The sequence below is a fragment of the Oncorhynchus masou genome, chromosome 31, assembly GCF_036934945.1.
Source record: "Oncorhynchus masou masou isolate Uvic2021 chromosome 31, UVic_Omas_1.1, whole genome shotgun sequence".
In the NCBI taxonomy this organism is placed as follows: domain Eukaryota; kingdom Metazoa; phylum Chordata; class Actinopteri; order Salmoniformes; family Salmonidae; genus Oncorhynchus; species Oncorhynchus masou.
This window is the reverse complement of record NC_088242.1, coordinates 76,762,539-76,784,696: the sequence shown is the minus strand read 5'-3', so window position 1 is coordinate 76,784,696 and position 22,158 is coordinate 76,762,539. Positions and strand designations below refer to the sequence as shown.

The 22,158-nt window shown below is 42.1% G+C and overlaps 1 protein-coding gene across 1 annotated transcript in view; it reads right to left on the bottom strand.

The window, feature by feature from the left end:
• Window positions 1–22,158, bottom strand: part of LOC135524456 (cadherin-13-like) — a 579,537-nt gene that overhangs the window by 257,512 nt on the left and 299,867 nt on the right. Inside the window, exon 7 of the mRNA XM_064952007.1 lies at window positions 16,434–16,578. Within this exon, the coding sequence (XP_064808079.1) occupies window positions 16,434–16,578 (145 nt within the window). The remainder of the gene's footprint in view (window positions 1–16,433; window positions 16,579–22,158) is intronic.

The following is a 22,158-nucleotide window of genomic DNA, read 5'->3' as shown; positions in this document are numbered from 1 at the left end:
CAGCAACAACTGTACTCAGGACTTTATGTAGGTGAACTCCAAATCAGTTCTTGATGTTTTATCTATTTACGTAGAGAGAGAGAGAGAGAGAGAGCGAGAGGGAGAGAGAGACCATCAAAGGCTCGATATCAGCAAGTTTTAAACAGCCTTGGGTATGCAAGGCATCATGAATAATAAACCTCCCAGATGTAAACAAACTGAGAATCTGAAGTTAAACCGCAGCTATCAGCAAGCTCAGGGATCCCAGTTATAGCTCCCTCTTTATTAGCCCAGGACTCAAAGATTAGACTAGCATTGATTTAAATTGAACAAAACATGTCATGATCTTTTTAAATGCTATCTCCATAAAAAAACTTTTCTGGCTCTCTTGCCTTCAATATAAACCTTTTAAAAGTCCCACCAGGGGACGTGGGCCAGTTCTAACGGGGTTATCTTGTCGGCGAACACTTATGTGAAACAATGAGGGCAGATAAACTAAATTGGAGAACTGGAAAGAGTGCAGGCTCTTAAAATTCCCAGGCCGTTGGAGCAGAAGCAGATTGAGGCAGGGGAGAGAAGACGGGGGAGAGATTGGTTTGTCTTGTCTCTCTCAGTGGGGCTGTGTGAGTCAGAGCAGGGTCCCCTCGTCCCCTCGTCTCTCAGAGAGGGGGACAGATAATCAAGCCCCAGTTGATGTGGGACAGTGTAGAGTTACAGAAGGAGAATAGAAACTCTTTAATAGATTAGCAGCGTTCATGTAGTGGATCTGCCACCAGGGAGACCACAGTGGCAGCCACAGCCGCACCTCACAACCCACAGTACTGCTTGATTGTCCCTGGAAGTCTGGGAGAGAGCTCTGATCTGCATAGCACTCAGGCATGACGAACAGAGAGGGGAAGAGGGAGGGAGGGATGGGCCCTGAATGATGCAATTTAGGGAGGGATGGGCCCAGAATGATGCAATTTAGTTCAGAGATGAACTAAGAGCCACCACATCAACCGCAAAAAAAGTGGTTTAATTTACCCCAAACCACTGAAATGTATTGGAATAAAGGCATATTCGCATATATTGAGATCAAATCACACTGAGAATAAAGCATTTTTAGAGAGCTATTTCTTCCACAGAGGAGTCATGCATATTGGTAATTCAAAAGAAGAAAGCTCACTTATGATCGCGCCAGACAAATTTAATTGTAGTCTTTTGAGGATAAAAGTGTATAAATTAATGACTAAACAATGAGGGAGTGTTTATAGTTTCTCTAGAGAGGAGACAGACTTTTCACCGTCTACCTCTGACAGACAGTTGGCTACACCACGATACACATCAGGACGCCTGCAGCACCTGTTCCAGGAGTCTCCCGTCTCAATGAGGAAGTAGGACTGTCATGTGATGTGTCTCAAGTAAGTATCCCATAACCACTCTAACTAAAACATTTAAACCATGTACAATAATTGTCCATACACTGTCCATAAGTGTCCAGCCATCAGTATATTGAGTAACCACTTTACTCAATCAACAACAGAGATAATTGCTGCACGAGAGGACAGTCCTAAACACACTGGGCTCCACAGATCCCCACCAACATAAATTTGCTGGGCAGCTGCTTGGCTTGAAGAACAGATAATGAGACATTGTGTGAAAGGATCCCCAAGCTGTGAGCAGTAGTGGGTCTGTGCTGTGAGAGACCCAGACGGCTATGTGAGGAATTCCTAATGGTACAGACAAGGTGCCATTATGCTACAAATTACCTGCCAGCATTAGCGTCACCCTTAGCCCAATAATTTTCTCTCCCGGATCAATCTGGGCTCTGGCCTCTCTAGCCCTCCACGGGGCCCTGTCTTGGCAATTAGGTATTGATTTTGTTCTCCTTTTATTTTCTGTACCTGATGACCCAACACCCCGGTAGTCTCTCAACTCTGCCGCTCCGTTTTCAGTTGTGACAAGTGGGAAACGCAGAAATGTCTCCTGTCAGATGGTGAATTACATGGGAGGAGGTAGAATAGGCTGCAGTAGGTTGATCAGTTCAGCAAGTCTGGATAAGGGTACATTAAATAGAGCATCATTGGACACTTTAGCGTGTTCTCACATGTGAGGTCATTAGATACTGGGATAGTGCTAATGGATTTGAGTGTCATTGACTGGTTAGTAATGGATGGCATGTCATGGTCCTGTATGGCTCAGCTGGTAGAACATGGCACTTGTACCACCAGGGTTGTTGGTGTTATTAACAGGGCCATCCATACGCAAAATGTATGCACGCATAACTGTAAGCTGCATTGGATAAAAGCATCTACTAAATGGCATATACTATTATGTATTATTATCAATATTATTATTATAATGATTATAATATAATAATATTATTATTATATTATGATGTTAGCTGATGCAATGTTAGTGGATCGTGCAAAAGAGTACACAAGAGCTTTGCCCTGACCATCGTGGTATGTTACGACTTCCGCCGAAGTCGGCTCCTCTCCTTGTTCGGGCGGCGTTCGGCGGTCGATGTCAACGGCTTTCTAGCCATCGCCGCTCCATTTTTCCATTGTTCCATTTGTTTTGTCTTGTTCCCTGCACACCTTGTTTTCATTCCCTAATCACACTGCATGTATTTATTCCTCTGTTCCCCTCCATGTCTTTGTGTGAAATTGTTTTTGTTACATGTTCGTGTGTACGCACCAGGCTGGGCTTTCCCCGTTATTTCCGTGGCTTTTCACTAGGGATGTTAATTGTACACATTTGCTCAATTTCTGTGACTGTTTCGCACATAGCACTTTTACCTTTGGCTGGAGGTTTTGATGCAGTGGTGTCTGTCTGGTTTATTTGCCTCTGCCTTAATAAAGTGTGAGCCTGTTCACAATTCTCTGTTTTCCTGCACCTGACTTCTAGAGCAGTAGCGCACACTGTGACAGTGTTAGTGAGTGTGTTTGTGTTTGTGTGTCAGGGAGAATGACGGACCACTCTCATTGAAGCCATGGAAGTTCAAGGCCAACTGCGGTACTGGAAGCATAATTACTTCTAATAGACCAGATGTATGTCTTTTTATCAAAATATTGCACACAGAAGAAGTTGTCACGAAAATGTATTTGCTAATGGCAGCCTGCAGTACCCTGGACGGCCTTCAACTTGAGTTACCATTGAGAGGAGGCAGCACTGAGCTAGCCTGCAACATCCCTTACTGTAGTAGTTCAAACTGCACATTTGAAGTTGACACAGGAGTGAAAATGTATTCCTGTCTTGTCTTGTCTTGTCAAATTTCTTCCTGTACTATCTTGATCCTCCAACAGTTTTATAACCTGGCTAACTTTCCTGTCCCATCCTGATATAAATCCATCCCATCCCGTGCTCATTTTTAATCTCAGAAATAACATCCTCTGTTCGCTTCTTGTCTGTCTGTCCCCCGCTCTGCATGTAACTAGCCATCATCAATAAATGTATATATTGCAGCCATAGCAACTTCTCCGTTTGGCTGCTGCTCAGCGCCAAAGATGGTCTATTACTGTATATGGATAAATGTAAAGTAAACTATATTAGGCCTACACAAGGTTTTTTTTTAAATAAAAAAATACAATATTCCTATACTGCCCGTTCCTTTGAACTGTCGACTCTGTCCCGTCCTGTCCAGAACTTGATTCTAGAACTTCTCTCCCATTCCTGACGGAGTCCTGTTAACTCTTCCTAGAGCTGTGCAGTGATGCTTCCCATCCAACCTGACAGACGTTGAGAGGATCTACAGAGAAGAATGGGAGAAACTTCCCAAAATTGGGTGTGCCAAGCTCGTAGTGTCATACCCAAGAAGATTCAAGGCTGTGATTGCTGTCAATGGTGCTTCAACAAAGTGCTGAGTAAAGGGTCTGAATACTTATGTAAATGTGATATTTCAGTTTTTTTATACAGTTTCACACATTTCTAAAAACCTGCTTTTGCTTTGTCATTATGGGGTATTGTGTGTAGACTTTACAGCCTTATAATGTGGAAAATTTGGAAAAAGTAAGGGGTCTGAATACTTTCTGAATGCACCGTATATGGCCCTTCGTGTGAGTTGGGTTTGTTCCTTCGTTCACGTTGTCACTCCCTTTATAATTCTATCGTGGGCTCTTAGAGTATTATATTCCTTCTAGCTACTCAAGTTTATACTAAGATCTCCTTTTAATCACCTGTCATTTGTATCTATTTATATATCAATACCTAATAATCTCTTATTGATTATTATGCTTGTCAGCTAGTAGTCGCTTGGAAACTAGTATTGTTATATGTGTAACTTCTAATCCCTGATATACTTTTTATTGTCCACACAATCAAGTATTCTTTACTGCTATAGCCTTAACCTATAACCAGTGTCACTTTCTGTTCAGTGAGAGTGTCAAAGGCGTTTGCTCTCCAGATCGTTAAACTGGCCTAGTTGTCAAAGTTTCTAGTTTTTATTAAATCACTCTGTTTTTTGTCGTATACACGTTATCACACTTCAATGGTCATACAGTTCTCATTAATACAACAATAGTGCTCAATCAATCCTTAATACAATTTATACCAATGCCAGCTCATTATTGCAAATATTAAATGCATTAACACTTCTAACAATATTGACTAAATAGCAAAAATATTTAAATTACCTTAAATGCTCAAGTCCCTTGGTCCTTCACGAAACGGGTCTTTATAAGAGTAGTAATATTTTGGCAGCCTCTGCTGTTTAGAAATCAATTGAGTGAGCTTGAAATTGATTTCAATATAATTGTACAGGCCTATGTAGCCTACTATATTTATATTTTAATACAATAATCTCAGTTTTCATTTGAATCATCCTTTGTTGTTTGTAGCCTAACAATTGCAGACATTGGCAACTTTGTATTTCTAGTCCACTGCGTTCTGAAGTTATTGGACGTCACAGAGAGACAAACATCTCAATTCTATTTTTTTAGCAGAGATCTTCTGTTTATAAAGTGACACGGAAGGGCAAAAAATGGTCTGACAACGCACATGTCTGTTCTACGAGTGGTCTGAGGCAGTTAGTAAATAAGAAGCATTTTCAATTTTTACCTTTATTTTACTAGGCAAGTCAGTTAAGAACTAAATTCTTATTTTCAATGATGGCCTAGGAACAGTGGGTTAACTGCCTGTTCAGGGGCAGAACGAAAGATTTTGTACCTTGTCAGTTCGGGGATTTGAACTTGCAACCTTTTGGTTACTAGTCCAATGCTCTAACCACTAGGCTAGTACCAATGGTTTTGGGAAACAGCATGGAGATTTAACGATGCTCCGAGGAAGGTTCTTACGATTAACTTAGCCCTAAGATGCTTTTGGGAAACTGAGCCGAGAGCAAAGCAGAGTCAGACTGCGTAGAGGAATGCAGAGGCACATCCACTCTCACAGCTGGAGCCTAGGCCCTAATTACTTATGATAGAGACACAAATTTGATAGTAAAACTCACACAAACTCAGTTATCTGGAATATGTTAATTTATTCCTCATCATGTTCAATTTCATGAGAAGGATTTGTTTAAATACTTAGCTGACAAAAAACAAACATGGCCTGAGCACTGAGGGCAGATATAGAAAAACAGCCACCCCCAACACAAATGGCCAAATAGAGGCACGCCTTTTATTCCACACAGATACCTTGAAGATATACTGTAAATGTTTTCATGAACTGTAGCAAGGCAGACCAACTATTCCAAGGCTGTCAAAAAAGATGGGGTGCTTGGGGAATACGAGAAATTGAGAGAGTAAAAAAAAAAAGCAAACAAGAGTGCATGTCGAAATGTACAAACAACCTTGGGGCATGCATGGCAGTGAGAGAGGAGTAAGATAGAGAGAGAAATAGTCAAAAAGGAACTGAAAAGGAGTGTGGGTAAGTAAACAGAAGGGGAGAAAGGCTTGCCAGGAGAGCTGGGCTTGGGGTTGCTCAGTTATCAGTTTGCACAGAAATGTCAGGAGCAGTGAGACATTGTCCCCTGCAGCCTCCCCTGTTGCCTGCTGGCCCCCATAACAGAGACAAACACATCACACATCACCATACTGTATTATAACATTCTACAGTAAAACACACAAACACAATTTCCATAATTTCCATGGTAGTTTAGAGGGTTTGTTTGGGGGCAACTATATTAAGTATAATGTGGTATGGTTAAGTTATTCTTGAAGAAATATGGTGTGGAATATTGCAGAACATATGTAGGGTAAAGAGTGAGGTAAATAAAATAAGGCAACCCATATGAAATAATACTATAGAAGGCCTAAATACAACAGTATTCACTCAGGTGTTAATATTCTCTTTACTGTATATTCACTGTAGTATACTGCAGCAATAAAAGTTAACGATAATATAAAAACTGTAGAAAAAAACCTGTAGTATATTCAATAGTAATTCATGTATTGTTTTTCAGATTGTAGTATACTGTAGTTTTTACTGTAGTGTTTTGTGCGGACTGTAGTATACTGCAGAATGTACTGTAGTGTTTTTGGATACAGCCCTTAGCAGTGGCATATTGGCCATATATCACAAACCCCCGAGGTGCCTTATTGCTATTATAAACTGTTAACCAATGTACAGTAATTAGAGCAGTAAAAATAAATGTTTGTCATACCCGTGGTATTCGTCTGATATACCACATCTGTCAGCCAATCAGTATTCAGGGCTCAAACCACCCAGTTTATAATGTAGTTTATTATTTATTAACTGTAGTGTTTTTGCAGACATTTTTGTAGTATTTACTACAGTCTTTTTGGAGGGATAATCATGTAATATTTACTATAGTATTCTACAGTATACTACTAACTTCTATAGTAAGTACTACACATGTTAATATGTAGTGTAATATTCTACAGTATACTACAGTATTTGATTTTGGAAAGCACACAAACACATGCTTGCTCCTCACACATTAATATTGAAATCACACAAACAAATCAACTCCTCTACAGGTTGTGTGTTACAGTAATGGTATGGGAGAGTACGGGTTAACCCTGGGGAGCATGTTTGAGGCCAGCAGTAGGGTTGTGAGGTCTCTGATTGGACCCCTCCTCCTGGGAAGTCCATATTAATGACAGGACAGGACAGGCCAGAGGTCCAGGACGCATCTAGGACCTGTCCACCTCTGTGATTAATGATGCTGGAGTCAGTGTTCATTTGCTGAGTGACATGGGGGCATGTTGAGTGTGAGGCTGTGGGGTTGGGTCCTGATTAGGATGGTATTGGCAGGGGCATAATTATGAGACTGATCCCATTAACCTCATCTCACACCCACCCCTGTCCACATAGACACCTAGCTAAATAACTACTGGACACCTTGCCTGTTGCCACCTCTCAGGAGCAGGGGCAAAGTGCACTAAATTCATCTCATTACATTCTACTGGCACTGTGTGTGATTGACTGAAAATGTATCCCATCTAACCCCGCCCCCCCCCCCCCCCACATAACCCGCTTCCAACAACCCCGAGCACTGTAGAAGTGAAATGAGAGCAGGATTTAATTGTCTCCTCTGTACATCATCAGTCAGATCCCTCATCTAAATTTGATTTACCATGGCAACTGCGCCAAAGAGATGTTATGAAAATATATTGAAATTAAATCAAGACCACATATCATAGCAAATAAAACAAATCAGCTTCAATCTTATTAAAGCGAGTCACTTGGAGGACCTGATTCCACTTTCTATATTAAATCGACATAGCCAAAAGTATAGCCAAAAGTATGTGGACACACTTTCAAATGAGTTGATTCGGCTATTTTAGTCACACCCGTTGCTGACAGGTATATAAAACTGAGCACACAGCCATGCAATCTCGATAGACAAACATTGGCAGTAGAATGGATGATATTGAAGAGGTCAGTGACTTTCAACGTGGCATCGTCATAGGATGACACCTTTCTAACAAGTCAATTCGTCACATTTCTGCCCTACTAGAGCTGCTGTAAATGTTGTTATTGTGAAGTGGAAATGTCTAGGAGTAACAACGGCTCAGCCACAAAGTGGTAGTTCACATAAGCTCACAGAACGGGACCGCCAAGTGCTGAAGTAGGTAGCGTGTAAACATTGTCTGTCCTTGGTAGCAACACACACTACCGAGTTCCAAACTTCCGCTGGAAGCAACGTCAGCACAATAACTGTTCGTCGGGAGCTTCATGAAATGGTTTTCCATGGCCAAGCAGGCGGCTACACAAGCCTAAGATCACCATGTGCAATGCCAAGTGCCGGCTGGAGTGGTGTAAAGCTTGCCGCCATTGGACTCCGGAGTACTGGAAACGCAATCTCTGGAGTGATGAATCAGGCCACCATCTGGCAGACCGACGGACGAATGCCATGAAAAAGCTACCTACCCGAATGCACAGTGCAACTTTAAAGTTTTGGGTGGAGTAATAATGGTGTGGGCTAGGCCCCTTTGTTCCAGTGAAGGGAAATTTAACACTACAGCATACAATAACATTCTAGATGATTCTGTGCTTCCAACATTGTGGCAAAAGAATGTGGCAACATTGTGGCAACAAAGCGAGGTCCATACAGAAATGGTTTGTCAAGATCGGTGTGGAAGAACTTGACCGGCTGGCACAGAGCCCTGACCTCAAATCCCATCAAACACCTTTGGGATGAATTGGAATGCCGACTGCTAGCCAGGCCTAATTGCCCAACATCAGTGCCCGACCTCACTAATGCTCTTGAGGCTGAATGGAAACAAGTCCCAGCAACAATATTCCAACATGTGGTGGAAAGCATTCCCAGAAGAGTGGAGGCTGTTATAGCAGCAAGGGGGGACCAACTCAATATTAATGCCCATTATTTTGGAATGAGATGTTCAACAAACAGGTGTCCACGTACTTTTATTCATGTAGTGTAGTTCTGAAATGTTAATGCAGCGGAATTTGCAAAGCCTTAACTTGTCTCAGTAAAAAGATTCACACTTTTAACTAAGATGATTCATCTGTATTTTGGCCTGAACCTCCATATCCCAATAAAAACCTAGCCTGCTGGGTATCTGTCATATTCCTGAATCCCACCCAATTCACTGCAAGGCTTTAAACCATAAATTTACTAAGAGCTACAGGGATATCTAAAGTAATTCCATAATTTGGACCTTTGGCTATTAGAAACACCTGCTTTGGTTCTTGATATTAGTTCAGTGTGCAACCAAGAGCTCTGTGCCTACTGTTTTATTAGCCCAATGATAGTTTGCACATCATTATGCCTTCATTAGCCAAGCTCTATGTATCCATACAGCCAAACTATGCAGTTGAAGACTATTGTCACCATGGGGAATAACACTGTGTTACTCTACTGACTGTGGGATTCATTTCTCTCTTTGCCTGCTGACTTTCCTCCCTCATCTTCTGCTTTTGGAGATATAGTGGTATGTACAGTATATGTGTTTGTGTGTAAGGATAGGCATATGAAATTATGTCACTATGCAAATAATATCATAAGAATTTTTCAGATTTCCGGAGAGTTCTGATGTTTTTTGTAACTGTTTAAACTTGGACACTTGCTTACTGCGCAGCCTACTTAACAGCTGCAGCACATGTCTCTCCTGAGTTGCACAGGTTGCACATTAAGCAACTTGGGCATGGGCCAGCAGTGTGTGTGACACCTGAGGGAGAGAGAGAAAAAGTAGCCACTGAATCGTGTTAGTTAGACAAACTTGTAAAACTTGTAAAAGTTATCTATCATCCCATCTGGCAGTGCTGGTCTTTACAGCATCAGTTCTCATATTAGCTTTGCGGTCGTTATTCGTTTATTGTTTTGTATGGTTTGTTTTCAGTGTTCAGTACTTTCTTTAATTAAAAAATCATCATGAACACATACCACGCTGCATTTTTGTCCGCTCCTTACGACGATCGTGACAGATACTGTCGCAAAGCTAACTAAAAAGCAGCATTCCCCAAGTGACGATGGCTTTCACTTCAGCAGTAATAAATTCATGAACTTTTTTGAGGAAAAGATCATGATTATTAGAAAGTGAATTACGGACCCTTCTTTAAATCTCAGTTGTCCTGAGTCTGCACAACTCTGCCAGGACCTAGGATCAAGATAGACACTCAAGTGTTTTAGTACAACATCTCTTGACATAATGATGAAAATAATCATGGCCTCTAAACCTTCAAGCTGCATACTGGACCCTATTCCAACTAAACTACTGAAAGAGCTGCTTCCTGTGCTTGGCCCTCCTATGTTGAACATAATAAACGGCTCTCTATCCACCGGATGTGTACCAAACTCACTAAAAGTGGCAGTAATAAAGCCTCTCTTGAAAAAGAAAAAAAGAGATCTTCTGTTGAATCTGACAATTACTCTTAATGGTTGTACAGTCGTCTCAAATAAAACTGTGAAGGACCTCAGCATTACTCTGGACCCTGATCTCTCTTTTGAAGAACATATCAAGACTGTTTCAAGGACAGCTTTTTCCATCTACGTAGTAACATTGCAAAAATCAGAAACTTTCTGTCAGAAAAATGAATCCATGCTTTTGTTACTTCTAGGTTAGACTACTGCAATGCTCTACTTTCCGGCTACCCGGATAAAGCACTAAATAAACTTCAGTTCGTGATATATATGGCTGCTAGAATCCCTACACTGGCTTCCTGTCAAGGCAAGGGCTGATTTCAAGGTTTTACTGCTAACCTACAAAGCATTGCATGGGCTTGCTCCTACCTATCTCTCTGATTTGGTCCTGCCGTACATACCTACACGTGTGCTACGGTCACAAGACGCAGGCCTCCTAATTGTCCCTAGAATTTCTAAGCAAAGAGCTGGAGGCATGGCTTTCTCCTATAGAGCTCCATTTTTATGGAATGGTCTGCCCATGTGAGAGACGCAAACTCGGTCTCAACCTTTAAGTCTTAACTGAAGACTCATCTCTTCAGTGGGTCATATGATTGAGTGTAGTCTGGCCCAGGAGTGTGAAGGTGAACGGAAAGGCTCTGAAGCAACGAACCTTGCTGTCTCTGCATGGCCGGTTCCCCTCTTTCCACTGGGATTCTCTGCCTCTAACCCTATTACAGGGGCTGAGTCACTGGATTACTGGTGATCTTTCATGCCGTCCCTAGGAGGTGTGCGTCACTTGAGTGACTTGAGTCACTGATGTGATCTTCCTGTCTGGGTTGGCACACCCCCTTGGGTTGTGCCATGGCGGAGATCTTTGTAGGCTATACTCGGCCTTGTCTCAGGATGGCAAGTTGGTGGTTGAAGATATCCCTCTAGTGGTGTGGGGGTTGTGCTTTGGCAAAGTGGGTGGGGTTATATCCTTCCTGTTTGGCCCTGTCTGGGGGTATCATTGGATGGGGCCACAGTGTCTCACAGTGACCCCTCCTGTCTCAGCCTCCAGTATTTATGCTGCAGTAGTTTATGTTTTGGGGGCTAGGGTCAGTTTGTTATATCTGGAGTACTTCTACTGTCTTATCCGGTGTCCTGTGTGAATTAAGTATGCTCTCTCTAATTCTCTCTTTCTCTCTTTCTTTCTCTCTCTCGGAGGACCTGAGCCGTAGGACCATGCCTCACGACTACCTGGTATGATGACTCCTTGCTGTCCCAAGTCCACCTGGCCGTGCTGTTGCTCCAGTTTCAACTGTTCTGCATACGGCTATTGAATCCTGACCTGTTCACCAGACGTGCTACCTGTCCCAGACCTATTATTTGACCATGCTGGTCATTTATAAACATTTGAACATCTTGGCCATGTTCTGTTATAATCTCCACCCGGCACAGCCAGAAGAGGACTGGCCACCCCTCATAGCCTGGTTCCTCTCTAGGGAGTTTTTCCTAGCCAATGTGTTTCAACACCTGCATTGCTTGCTGTTTGGGGTTTTTGGCTGGGTTTCTGTACAGCACTTTGAGATATCAGCTGATGTACGAAGGGCTAAATTGATACATTTGATTTGATTTGATCAATCCTGTGTTCCAATGGCACGTTATGTTAGCTAATCCAAGTTTATCATTTTAAAAGACTAATTGATCATTAAAAAAACCTTTTGCAATTATGTCAGCTCAGCTGAAAACTGTTGATGGTGATTAACCTTTTGTGACTAGGGGACAGTATTTTCGTCCGGGTTAGGGAGGGCTTGGTCGGTAGGGATGTCCTTGTCTCATCGCGCACCAGCGACTCCTGTGGCGGGCCGGGCGCAGTGCGCGCTAACCAAGGTTGCCAGGTGCACGGTGTACCCTCCGACACATTGGTGCGGCTGGCTTCCGGGTTGGATGCGCGCTGTGTTAAGAAGCAGTACGGCTGGTTGGGTTGTGTATCGGAGGACGCATGACTTTCAACCTTTCGTCTCTCCCAAGCCCGTACGGGAGTTGTAGCGATGAGACAAGATAGTAGCTACTACAACAATTGGATACCACGAAATTGGGGTGAAAAAGGGGTAAAATTTAAAAAAAAGGTAAACTATTCAATTTGATTGCTTTTCTGATTTCCGTTACCTGCGCTAGCTGGACAAAATGCTATGCTAGGCTATAGATAAACTTACACAAATGCTTGTCTAGCTTTGGCTGTAAAGCATATTTTGAAAATCTGAGATGACAGGGTGATTAACAAAAGGCTAAGCTGTGTCTCAATATATTTCACTTGTGATTTTCATGAATAGGAACATTTTCTAGGAATATTTATGTCCGTTGCGTTATGCAAATTCGTGGCAGATGATGACAACGGTCCCGTTCACGGGATGGGGTGTCACTAGAGGTTAACCTGTTAAATCTATGGGGGCGCTATTTCATTATTGGATAAAAAGACGTGCCCGTTTTAAGCGCAATATTTTGTCACAAAAAGATGCTCGACTATGCATATAATTGATAGCTTTGGAAAGAAAACACTCTGACGTTTCCAGAACTGCAAAGATATTGTCTGTGAGTGCCCCAGAACAGAAGCTACAGGCAAAACCAAGATGAAACTGCAACCAGGAAATGAGCAGGATTTTTGAGGCTCTGTTTTTCATTGTCTCCTTATATGGCTGTGAATGAGACAGGAATGAGCCTGCCCTATCTATCGTTTCCCCAAGGTGTCTGCAGCATTGTGACGTATTTGTAGGCATATCATTGGAAGATTAACCATAAGAGACTACATTTGCCAGGTGTCCGCCCCGTGTCCTTCGTCAAAATGGGTGCGTCATCTTCAACTGCACGTCTTTTTCCAAGCGATTCACCGGAGAAAGGAGACTACCACGAACGATATATCAATGAAGAGATATGTGAAAAACACATTGAGGATTGATTCTAAACAACGTTTGCCGTGTTTCAGTCGATATTATGGAGTTAATTCGCCGTTTTGATGACTGAATTTTCGTTTTTTTTTGGTACCCAAACGTGATGTACAAAACGGAGCGATTTCTCCTACACAAAGAATCTTTCAGGAAGAAATGAACATTTGCTATGTAACTGAGAGTCTCCTCATTGAAAACATCTGAAGTTCTTCAAAGGTAAATGATTTTATTTGAATCCTTTTCTGGTTTTTGTGCAAATGTTGCCCGCTAAATGCTACGCTAAATGCTACGCTAGCTATCACAAATGCTTGTTTTGCTATGGTTCAAAAGCATATTTTGAAAATCTGAGATGACAGTGTTGTTAAGAAAAGTCTAAGCTTGAGAGCTAGCACATTAATTTAATTTAATTTGCGATTTTCATAAATAGTTAACGTTACGTTATGCTAATGAGCTTAAGGCTAAAACTGGATACAGGTTTTTTTCATAGCCAAACGTGAACAAAACGGAGCGATTTGTCCTACACAAATAATATTTTTTTTTAAAACTGAACATTTGCTATCTAACTGAGAGTCTCCTGATAGAAAACATCTGAAGTTCTTCAAAGGTAAATGATTTTATTTGAATGATTTTCTTGTTTTTGTGAAAATGTTGCTGGCTGAATTCTAGGCTTATAGCTATGCTAGCTATCAACACTCTTACACAAATGCTTGTTCAGCTATGGTTGAAAAGCATATTTTGAAAATCTGAGATGACAGTGTTGTTAACAAAAGTCTAAGCTTGAGAGCAAATATATTTATTTCATTTCATTTGCGATTTTCATGAATAGTTAATGTTGCGTTATGCTAATGAGCTTGAGGCTATAAATATAATCCCGGATCCGGGATTGCTCGACGCAAAAAGTTAAAGAAGCAATAAAACTTGCCCTCTTTAGACTAGTTGAGTATCTGGCGTATCAGCATTTGTGGGTTCAATTACAGGTTCAAAATGGCCAGAAACAAGACCTTTCTTCTGAAACTCGTCTGTCTATTCTTGTTCTGAGTAATGAAGGCTATTCCATGTGAGAAATTACCAAGAAACTGAAGATCTCATACAACACTGTGTACAACTCCTTTCACAGAACAGTGCAAACTGACTCTAACCAGAATAGAAAGAGGAGTGGAAGGCCCCGGTGCACAATTGAGCATGAGGAAAAGTACATTAGAGTCTCTAGTTTGAGAAACAGACGGAAAAGTGGTCCGTGCATACGTATTCACACCCTTTGCTATGAAGCCCCTAAATAAGATCTGGTGTAACCAATATCTTCAGAAGTCACATATTTCGTTAAATAAAGTCCACCTGTGTGCAATCTAAGTGTCACGTGATCTGTCACATGATCTCAGTATGTATATACCTGTTCTGAAAGGCCCCAGAGTCTGCAACACCAAATAAGTGGCACCATGAAGACAAAAAAGCTCTCCAAACAGGTAAGGGACAAAGTTGTGGAGAAGTACAGGGTCGGGTTATAAAAAAATATCAGAAACTTTGATCATCCCACGGAGCACCATTAAATCCATTATTAAAAACTGGAAACAATATGGCACACCAAAAATCTGCCATGAGAGGGCCGCCCACCAAAACTCACGGACCAGGCAAGGAGTGCATTAATCAGAGAGGCAAGAAAGAGGCCAAAGATAACCCTGAAGGAGCTGCAAAGCTCCACAGTAGAGATTGGAGTATCTGTCCATAGCACTTGAAGCCGTACACTCCACAGACCTAGGCTTTACATAAGAGTGTCCAGAAAAAAGCAATTGCTTAAGGGGAAACATTTGGGGGGGATATAGACCTCTGTGGCTATTATTGACGAAAATTATCTTGGGAGATAGTACGGACGGCATTTGATTGTGAGATATTCTAGGTCGGGTAAACAGAAGGACTTGAGTTCCTGTATGTTATCACAGTTACACCATAAGTCGTTAATCATAAAACAAATACCTTCACCCTTCTGCTTCCCGGAGTGATGTTTGTTCCTGTTGGCGAATAATATACTGAGAACCCAACTGGCTTTAAAGAGTCAAACAGAGAGTGCCATGTTTCCGTGAAGCAGAGTATGTTACAATCCCTGGTGTCTCTCTGAAAATTAACTCTCACCTTGAGCTCATCAATTTTATTATCCAGAGATTGGACATTAGCAAGTAAAATACTTGCGAGCGGTGGGTGGTGTGCACACTTCCTAAGTCGGACCAGAAGACCGCCTCGAGTACCTCTCCTTCGCCTGTGTTGTTTTGGGTCAGCCTCTGGAATAAGTTCAATTGCTCTGGGAAGATCAAACAAAGGATCCGCTCCAGGGAAGTCGTAATCCTGGAAGTTCTGGTGAGTTTCCCTTTTGTGTCGTGCAAACTCATTCTCTCTCTTTCTAACGGTCTTTTTTACTGTCTCTCACAAACACACACACACTAATTCACATGCGTGCACACATACACACTAATACACATGGACATACATATATGTATGCACACACACCCGCACAGATACAGACACACACACACACACATAGTGAGTGAGAGCTGAGGGAGAGAACAGTGTGTGGTAAGGGAGGGTGTGTGATATGGTGGAATGAGTTCAGACCTCAAAGGGCTCTGCTCTCTCTCTGACTTTCGAATTTCTGCAGCCCATAGAAGTGGAAAGAAGAGAGAAGAGAATTCATCCACTTTCCAAATGGTCTGCTTCCTGTGTGATTCATTGAACAACAAAAAGACAACAACACTGACCTCGTAAAAGGAGGAAAGGAATGAAAAGCTCAACTGATGATGTTCACCTTTCTATGGTCACATTGTTTGCCAAGGTGAGTACTAAACACGCGCATTATTCTGACCCATTCATGGGTTTTTTCAAAATGTGTCTTAGTGTATGTCTTTCAAAATTGAAGAAGCACTTGAGAACAATTATGTGCTCAAGTACTGAGCACAAATAATCAATATGACAAAGTAATTACGCCAAAATGTTCCTGTCTCTCTTTTGTCCCCTCAGCAGCTTTCACAGAGACCACAATTAATGCAACACTATATAGTCCAGCCAAAGACTGGTGACACTCAATCACCATCTTCATACTAGCTTTCCCTTGACGCAGGGTTATCTTCAGTAGGAACCAAATGGCCCGAAATGGGGAGAGTCTCCATTAACTTGTCCAATAAGAAATGCTTGTTTTCTTTATCCATTGCAAAATGTTGGCAGCAGTGTGCACTAATTAATATTACCCAACATGGCCATAGAAAATCAGAGAGGGCAGCGTCTCCTACCTGTAGGTGAGCCCTCCAGCACCTCTCCAGCGTAACGGGTCTCCTTGAAGATGGGCCTGTTGTCATTCTGGTCATTGACGTCCACGAGCAGGGCTACAGGACCCTCCACCAGCTTCCCATTCTGGTCTGTCACAGACACCTCCAGCTGCAGTCAGGACACACAAGGGTCAGGACAGGAGTTCAAAGGTCACAAGAGTATTTCACTCATCCAGTTGGCATTGTAGGGTTTATGCGGGATGAACACTGGGGTCGATAGACTTGTGAAAGTATAGAGTACCTGATTGCGTGCTAAACACCTGATAGATTAATGTATGAGAAGAAGAGGTCAATTATGTGGTTGAAAATGTGTAAAAAAAATATATATATATTTTATCTGAACAAGAGTAGTTTATGTATTTATTCTCGGACTCAAACACACACAGACACTCGACACATAGGTACGTAACACATAAAGTAGTGACTACATTGTTTCCAATGATATTCCACTTAAAGCACTGTAAACTCTATGTAAAAAAAACAACAGAAAGTGGTACCAATCTAGTGCTATTCCATTTGCCTCCGTTTTCTCTCTCTCTCTTTCACAACACTACAGCAGCAGAACATATAATGTAATGAATAGATGGACAGTGATGAAAGTTAACGACTGTAATTTTCACCCAAATGATGTCGCAAGCATTTATCTCCCGCTGAAGTGAAAATGTCACTTAGAGAGAGACTTTGAAATATCAGTCCTAGGCTCTGTGCAGGGGAGGTAATTACATTGCGTTTTGTTGCCCATGGTCCTCAATTACTCCCAACCAGCAGGAGAGATGAGTGGCTGTTCCTCTTCCTGAATGAAGTGGGTGGATCTGGTGTTAGAGACCTGTGCTGCTTTGCCATGTTACCAATGAAAAGACACAATGAGAGGACACATTAGGCCTGCTCTCAGATATGAAGTGGTCCTAGTAAGCTCCAAACCACAGGAAGCATCTCAAACTCACTCACCCCACTGAGTGCAAATGTCAGTTCAACATTTAGTTTAGATTTACATTTAGTTGAGTTGTCTGTTGTGAATTTAATGTGAAATTAACAAAACATTTCCCCATGTGATTGGATTTAGGTTAAAAGTTAGGTGAAAAAAAGACAAAATTCCCTTTGGTGATGGCTTTTTGCAAATTCAATGACTTTTCAAAGTCATAAAAATAATTTAGAAATGCTGTTGAAACAATGTTGATTCAACCAGTTTTTGCACAGAGGGACCCCTCACTCACTTCCCAGATAGACTCTAGAGTGTGCTCTCATCAAACTATGGATTCTTTCATTCACCATAGTTATTTATCTCTCCCTATCTTCCCTCTTCACAATGTCCCCTTCTCTCCCTCTATCCATCTCCACTTCCCTCCCTTCCTAGCTCTTGACACTGTATAAGGTACCTGTGTGATGAAAGGCACTCCCTCCCTCCCTCCATCCAGCCCGCTGTCCTGCCTGGTAGCCTGCTGTGCTGCCTGGTCTGCCTGCCTGCCTGCCTGCCTGCCTGCCTTGCCTGCCAGCCTCGGTCAGGCTCTGGAGCTCCTGGAGACAGATTTTACATAAGCCCTCAGTGTTGTGGTGCTTATCCTGCCTTACTCTGCCATACAGTTCCTGGTTTCTCACTGTGATATCTCTTAGTTTAGTCTCTCTCTCCATCTCCCCCTCTCCCCTCCCCCTTCTCTCTCTGTAAAAGTGGCTAGGCTGGGGGTGGAGCTTCATTGGCTCTTCCTCTAAGAAAAGTTGAGAGCCCTCTCCCCACAGGCCCATATAATTTATTTATGTATTCAACATCTCCTTACGCTGCTGTATGGGCCCAGTCTGTCAACTCCTCACAGGCGGGACCTCTCCTGCTTAGCAGAGCACAGGCGAAACAAACAAATTCCAACATCTGACACAAGCAAGCTGATTGAATTACTATGAGTCAGAGTGTGAGCCCCAGCTCTGCTTAGTTAACATACCCACCCGTCTGAGATCCAATTTAGCATCATGTGTCGTACACTTCAACGTTGAAATGAGAAGCCTTAATGTTAATTCTTCCCTACCTGCCCCATAGTTTATATGGAGAGCTACTCAGTATGCTCATTGTACTCTGCACTGTCTGAAGATATTGTCGGAAGACGTCACGTACCGGAACCTTGAAAGTGTTTAACCCCAGACTGGATCAGTGTCATTTCAACAGATAATGAACATAAGGAGCCGCTTTAAAACTAAAATGAAAAAAATTGAATTAGTGTATGACATCACTTGACATTACAGTCACACAGTCACCTCTGTCCACTGTTTCACACCATCAGAATAACTTATGTACCCGCTTCCTCTCTGCCGTCCAATAGAAATAGCTAACAGGATAATTCCCCTGAGAGTCAGACCCAAGGTATCCATCACAGAGAGTGGTTCGGTGGCAGTGCCCTTCTCTTCTCTTATCTAGCACATGAGCTGTTCCTGTTCCCCTCACTATCAGTACTGCATGTCATCTCTCCCCCTCTCTATCACACAGGTCATCCACTCTCCCTCTACCTCTTCTATCTCGCCATCTCCAGTCGTGGGCCCCAGGCCCTGGCGCACAAGGCATAATGGTAGTATTGAACAGAAGGTGAAGTGAGAGTGTTAGGGGTTAGAGACCTAATGGCCCTATACATTATCAACTCTTCTCCTCTGTCCTTTCTCCTCGGCTGTGTTGTCGGTGTGGAAGCAGCAGCACAGACTACAGTACAGTAGCAGGGGATTTATGAGGGGGCATTTCCTCTACCTACATGTATGTCTTCATCAGCAAAACTGAATCCCAAATAATGGTGCTTATATGAGCAAACTCACAATCTCATTTTCTCCACCAAACCATGTCCTACACAAACACAAAGGTTAAAATCATAAAACACATATAGTATATATGTCTGTATATGGCCTAGACTAAAAAACACATACCATCTCGTCCTGTGTATCTGATCCAGCTTGCCTGAACCATCAAAAGTAATTCATATTTCGGTGTTTTGTACCGTAGCATATGTGTGTTTTAAATAAGCCGCCTAACATGACATAAGCGGCTCCTTATGTACACCTAATAAATTCTAACAATCAAAACACAGACTAATCCTGATAATTACACACACACCCACACACACATGCACACACACCAAAAGAACAACACATGAATAGGGTAACACCTAAATGAGATAACACATTCATTTAGGGATATTTAGGAACACAAAAGGCTTCCTTTGGAGACTTCCTTTGGATTTATAAACAGGCCCCCCTGTGAGTCCTATTGATATTCTCCTTGACACAAACACACCTCACATCGTGCCGTGTCTGAGTGACTAAGATAATATTAGCTGTGAGCGAGGCACCTCACATCTGATCTTCGGAGAATGTATGAACAGAGCCATCATCTGATTGGGAGACAAAGGAAACGGCTAACATAAGCCGACTTCAAAAGCAGGACTGTGTATACTGTATGCAATAACTTTTCAAATGCCACAAACTCACCCCATCAAATAGCTTTGATTTTCCAGTCTCACTCAGTGGCTAAATGACACTGGTTGCCTTGTACTCTTACCTTTTTTGTTTTCAAACATTCCATTTCTTTCAAATGTTTACACCCTGGTAATTGCACTCAATATCACAGTACACACTCCTGGTGCTGTACAGAGAGAGTTTTAGACAATGTACACACATTCTATGTACTACAGTGCATTTCTTTACTTCTTTCTTTCTTTGTCCATGTGACTAGAGCTCTGTCTCTGGCGAGGTGAGGTGAGATGACCCTTCTGGCTGGTGGAAAACCATGTCATGATGCAAGTATCTCTCATTACAGACCGTCCCTGCTTTAACTGTTAATTTATTTCTAAATCAGGGCCAGATGAATGAGAGATACCAGACCAGTGATTTAAGAGAGCCACACCGTCTGCTGCCCGTGTGTTTGCATGTCCATTATGCATTGTAACTATAAATTCATTATTTATACATACTTTGGGTATCGAATTCACCTCACCGATTTCAGTAGCTTCTACAAATTATCAGGCAGCCATCTTTTGACAAGCATTTGTATTAAACAATAGAACATTTGACCTTACATCAACTGAGAATATTATGTGTAAGTACTTGGAATGAGTACTTGTCTGTAGCCCAGGACCTCTAACTGAGATCATTTATATTGTGGGTGAACAATAGATAGAAGACAACGACTGAAGTCAGTGACAACATAGTATACCTAGCATAGCTGGGTAATTCACTTCTCAAATCTGTAACTCCTCTCTCTTTCTTTATCTGATAGACATACCAGCAACTACTTACTATGGGACTATGAAACATATGCACCCCCCCCCCCCCCCCCCCATAGTCTCACACACGTTCTGTGGAGTCGACTGAATGAGCACTCCCACATGTCCCCATGGCACATGCTTAACTAGTATCTCAATGTGGATGAAATCCTGTGGCCCCAGAGGAATAGAGCATTGGTATGGCATGTATAGGAGCCTATATACTTAGTATTATTCGGCTCTCCCCCACAAGAGAACACATTTGGGTTCCATGTAGAACCCTCTGTGGAGAAGAACACTTTCAAGTTCTAGATAGCACCTTTTTTTCTAACATGTAAGAGCATGCAGCTCACTCCCAAAGGTCTAAATTAATGAAGGGAGAATTTTCATATACTTAAAATACAGTCATTGAGCATTCTTTGCTAAATCTGCATACATTGCTGAATGACTCGTAATGCTCTTGTAAGCATGTGGTGCCCTAAGAAAATGAGACAATGGCAGCGAGAGAATTTCACAGTCCAAACTGAATCAATGGCAGGCACGTTGCCCTAATTTCTCAGTGCCATTCCTGAGAGGGAGGCAGCTAGCTGCTAATGGGAGCCCAGTGACACTGCATTGCATTCTGTACACAGTTCTGTGCTTGTTAGGAAATTGAGTTAGCGATTTCTATCACTCTAAATATTTCCTAAAGTTTAAAATGTGTGTGTTTTTAAGGGGAGGCTGTGATTTAATTTGGAGGAAAACTACTTAAAGGTATGAAGAATGAGAGAAGATGGGTTTCTCTCACTCTCTGGTGAGAAAATTACACTCAGCACACATCACTGGCTGTCACAGTCCACCATTAAAGGATGTTTATTAGCTGAGTTGGCCATGCCTTCACAAACTGCAGATATCAGACTACTCACTTCTCCATGATTATATAATTCTCTTTCCCTTTCTCTCTCTCCCTCTCTCTGAGTGGTTAGATATCTTTCTATCTTTATCACTGTAAAAACTAAGATATCAAATATTTCAAATTGAGTCATACGAGCTCTCTACTACCCTTCATGGTTGATCAGCCTTCTCTGACTACCTCCCTCTCTGAGTGGTTTGCTAGCTCTCTCTCTTACTTTCTCTCTCGCTTACTCAACATTCAAGAGTCAACTCTACCATTTACTAGCCTCACATGCCGTCTGATATCGCAAGCTTACATGGATGTTCGCTTCATGGTAATAGCGCAGCGGTAATCAGTCTGGTAATTACGAGGCTAACCATTTACTGTAGATTGAATAAAACACAATGGATAATATCTGTGTCACGCCCTGGTCTTAGTATTTTGTGTTTTCTTTATTTATTTGGTCAGGCCAGGGTGTGACATGGGTTTTGGTATGTGGTGTGTTTTGTCTTGGGGTTTTTTCATAGGTATTGTTATTGTGGCTTAGTGAGGTTTGCTAGCAAAGTCTATGGCTGTCTGAAGTGGT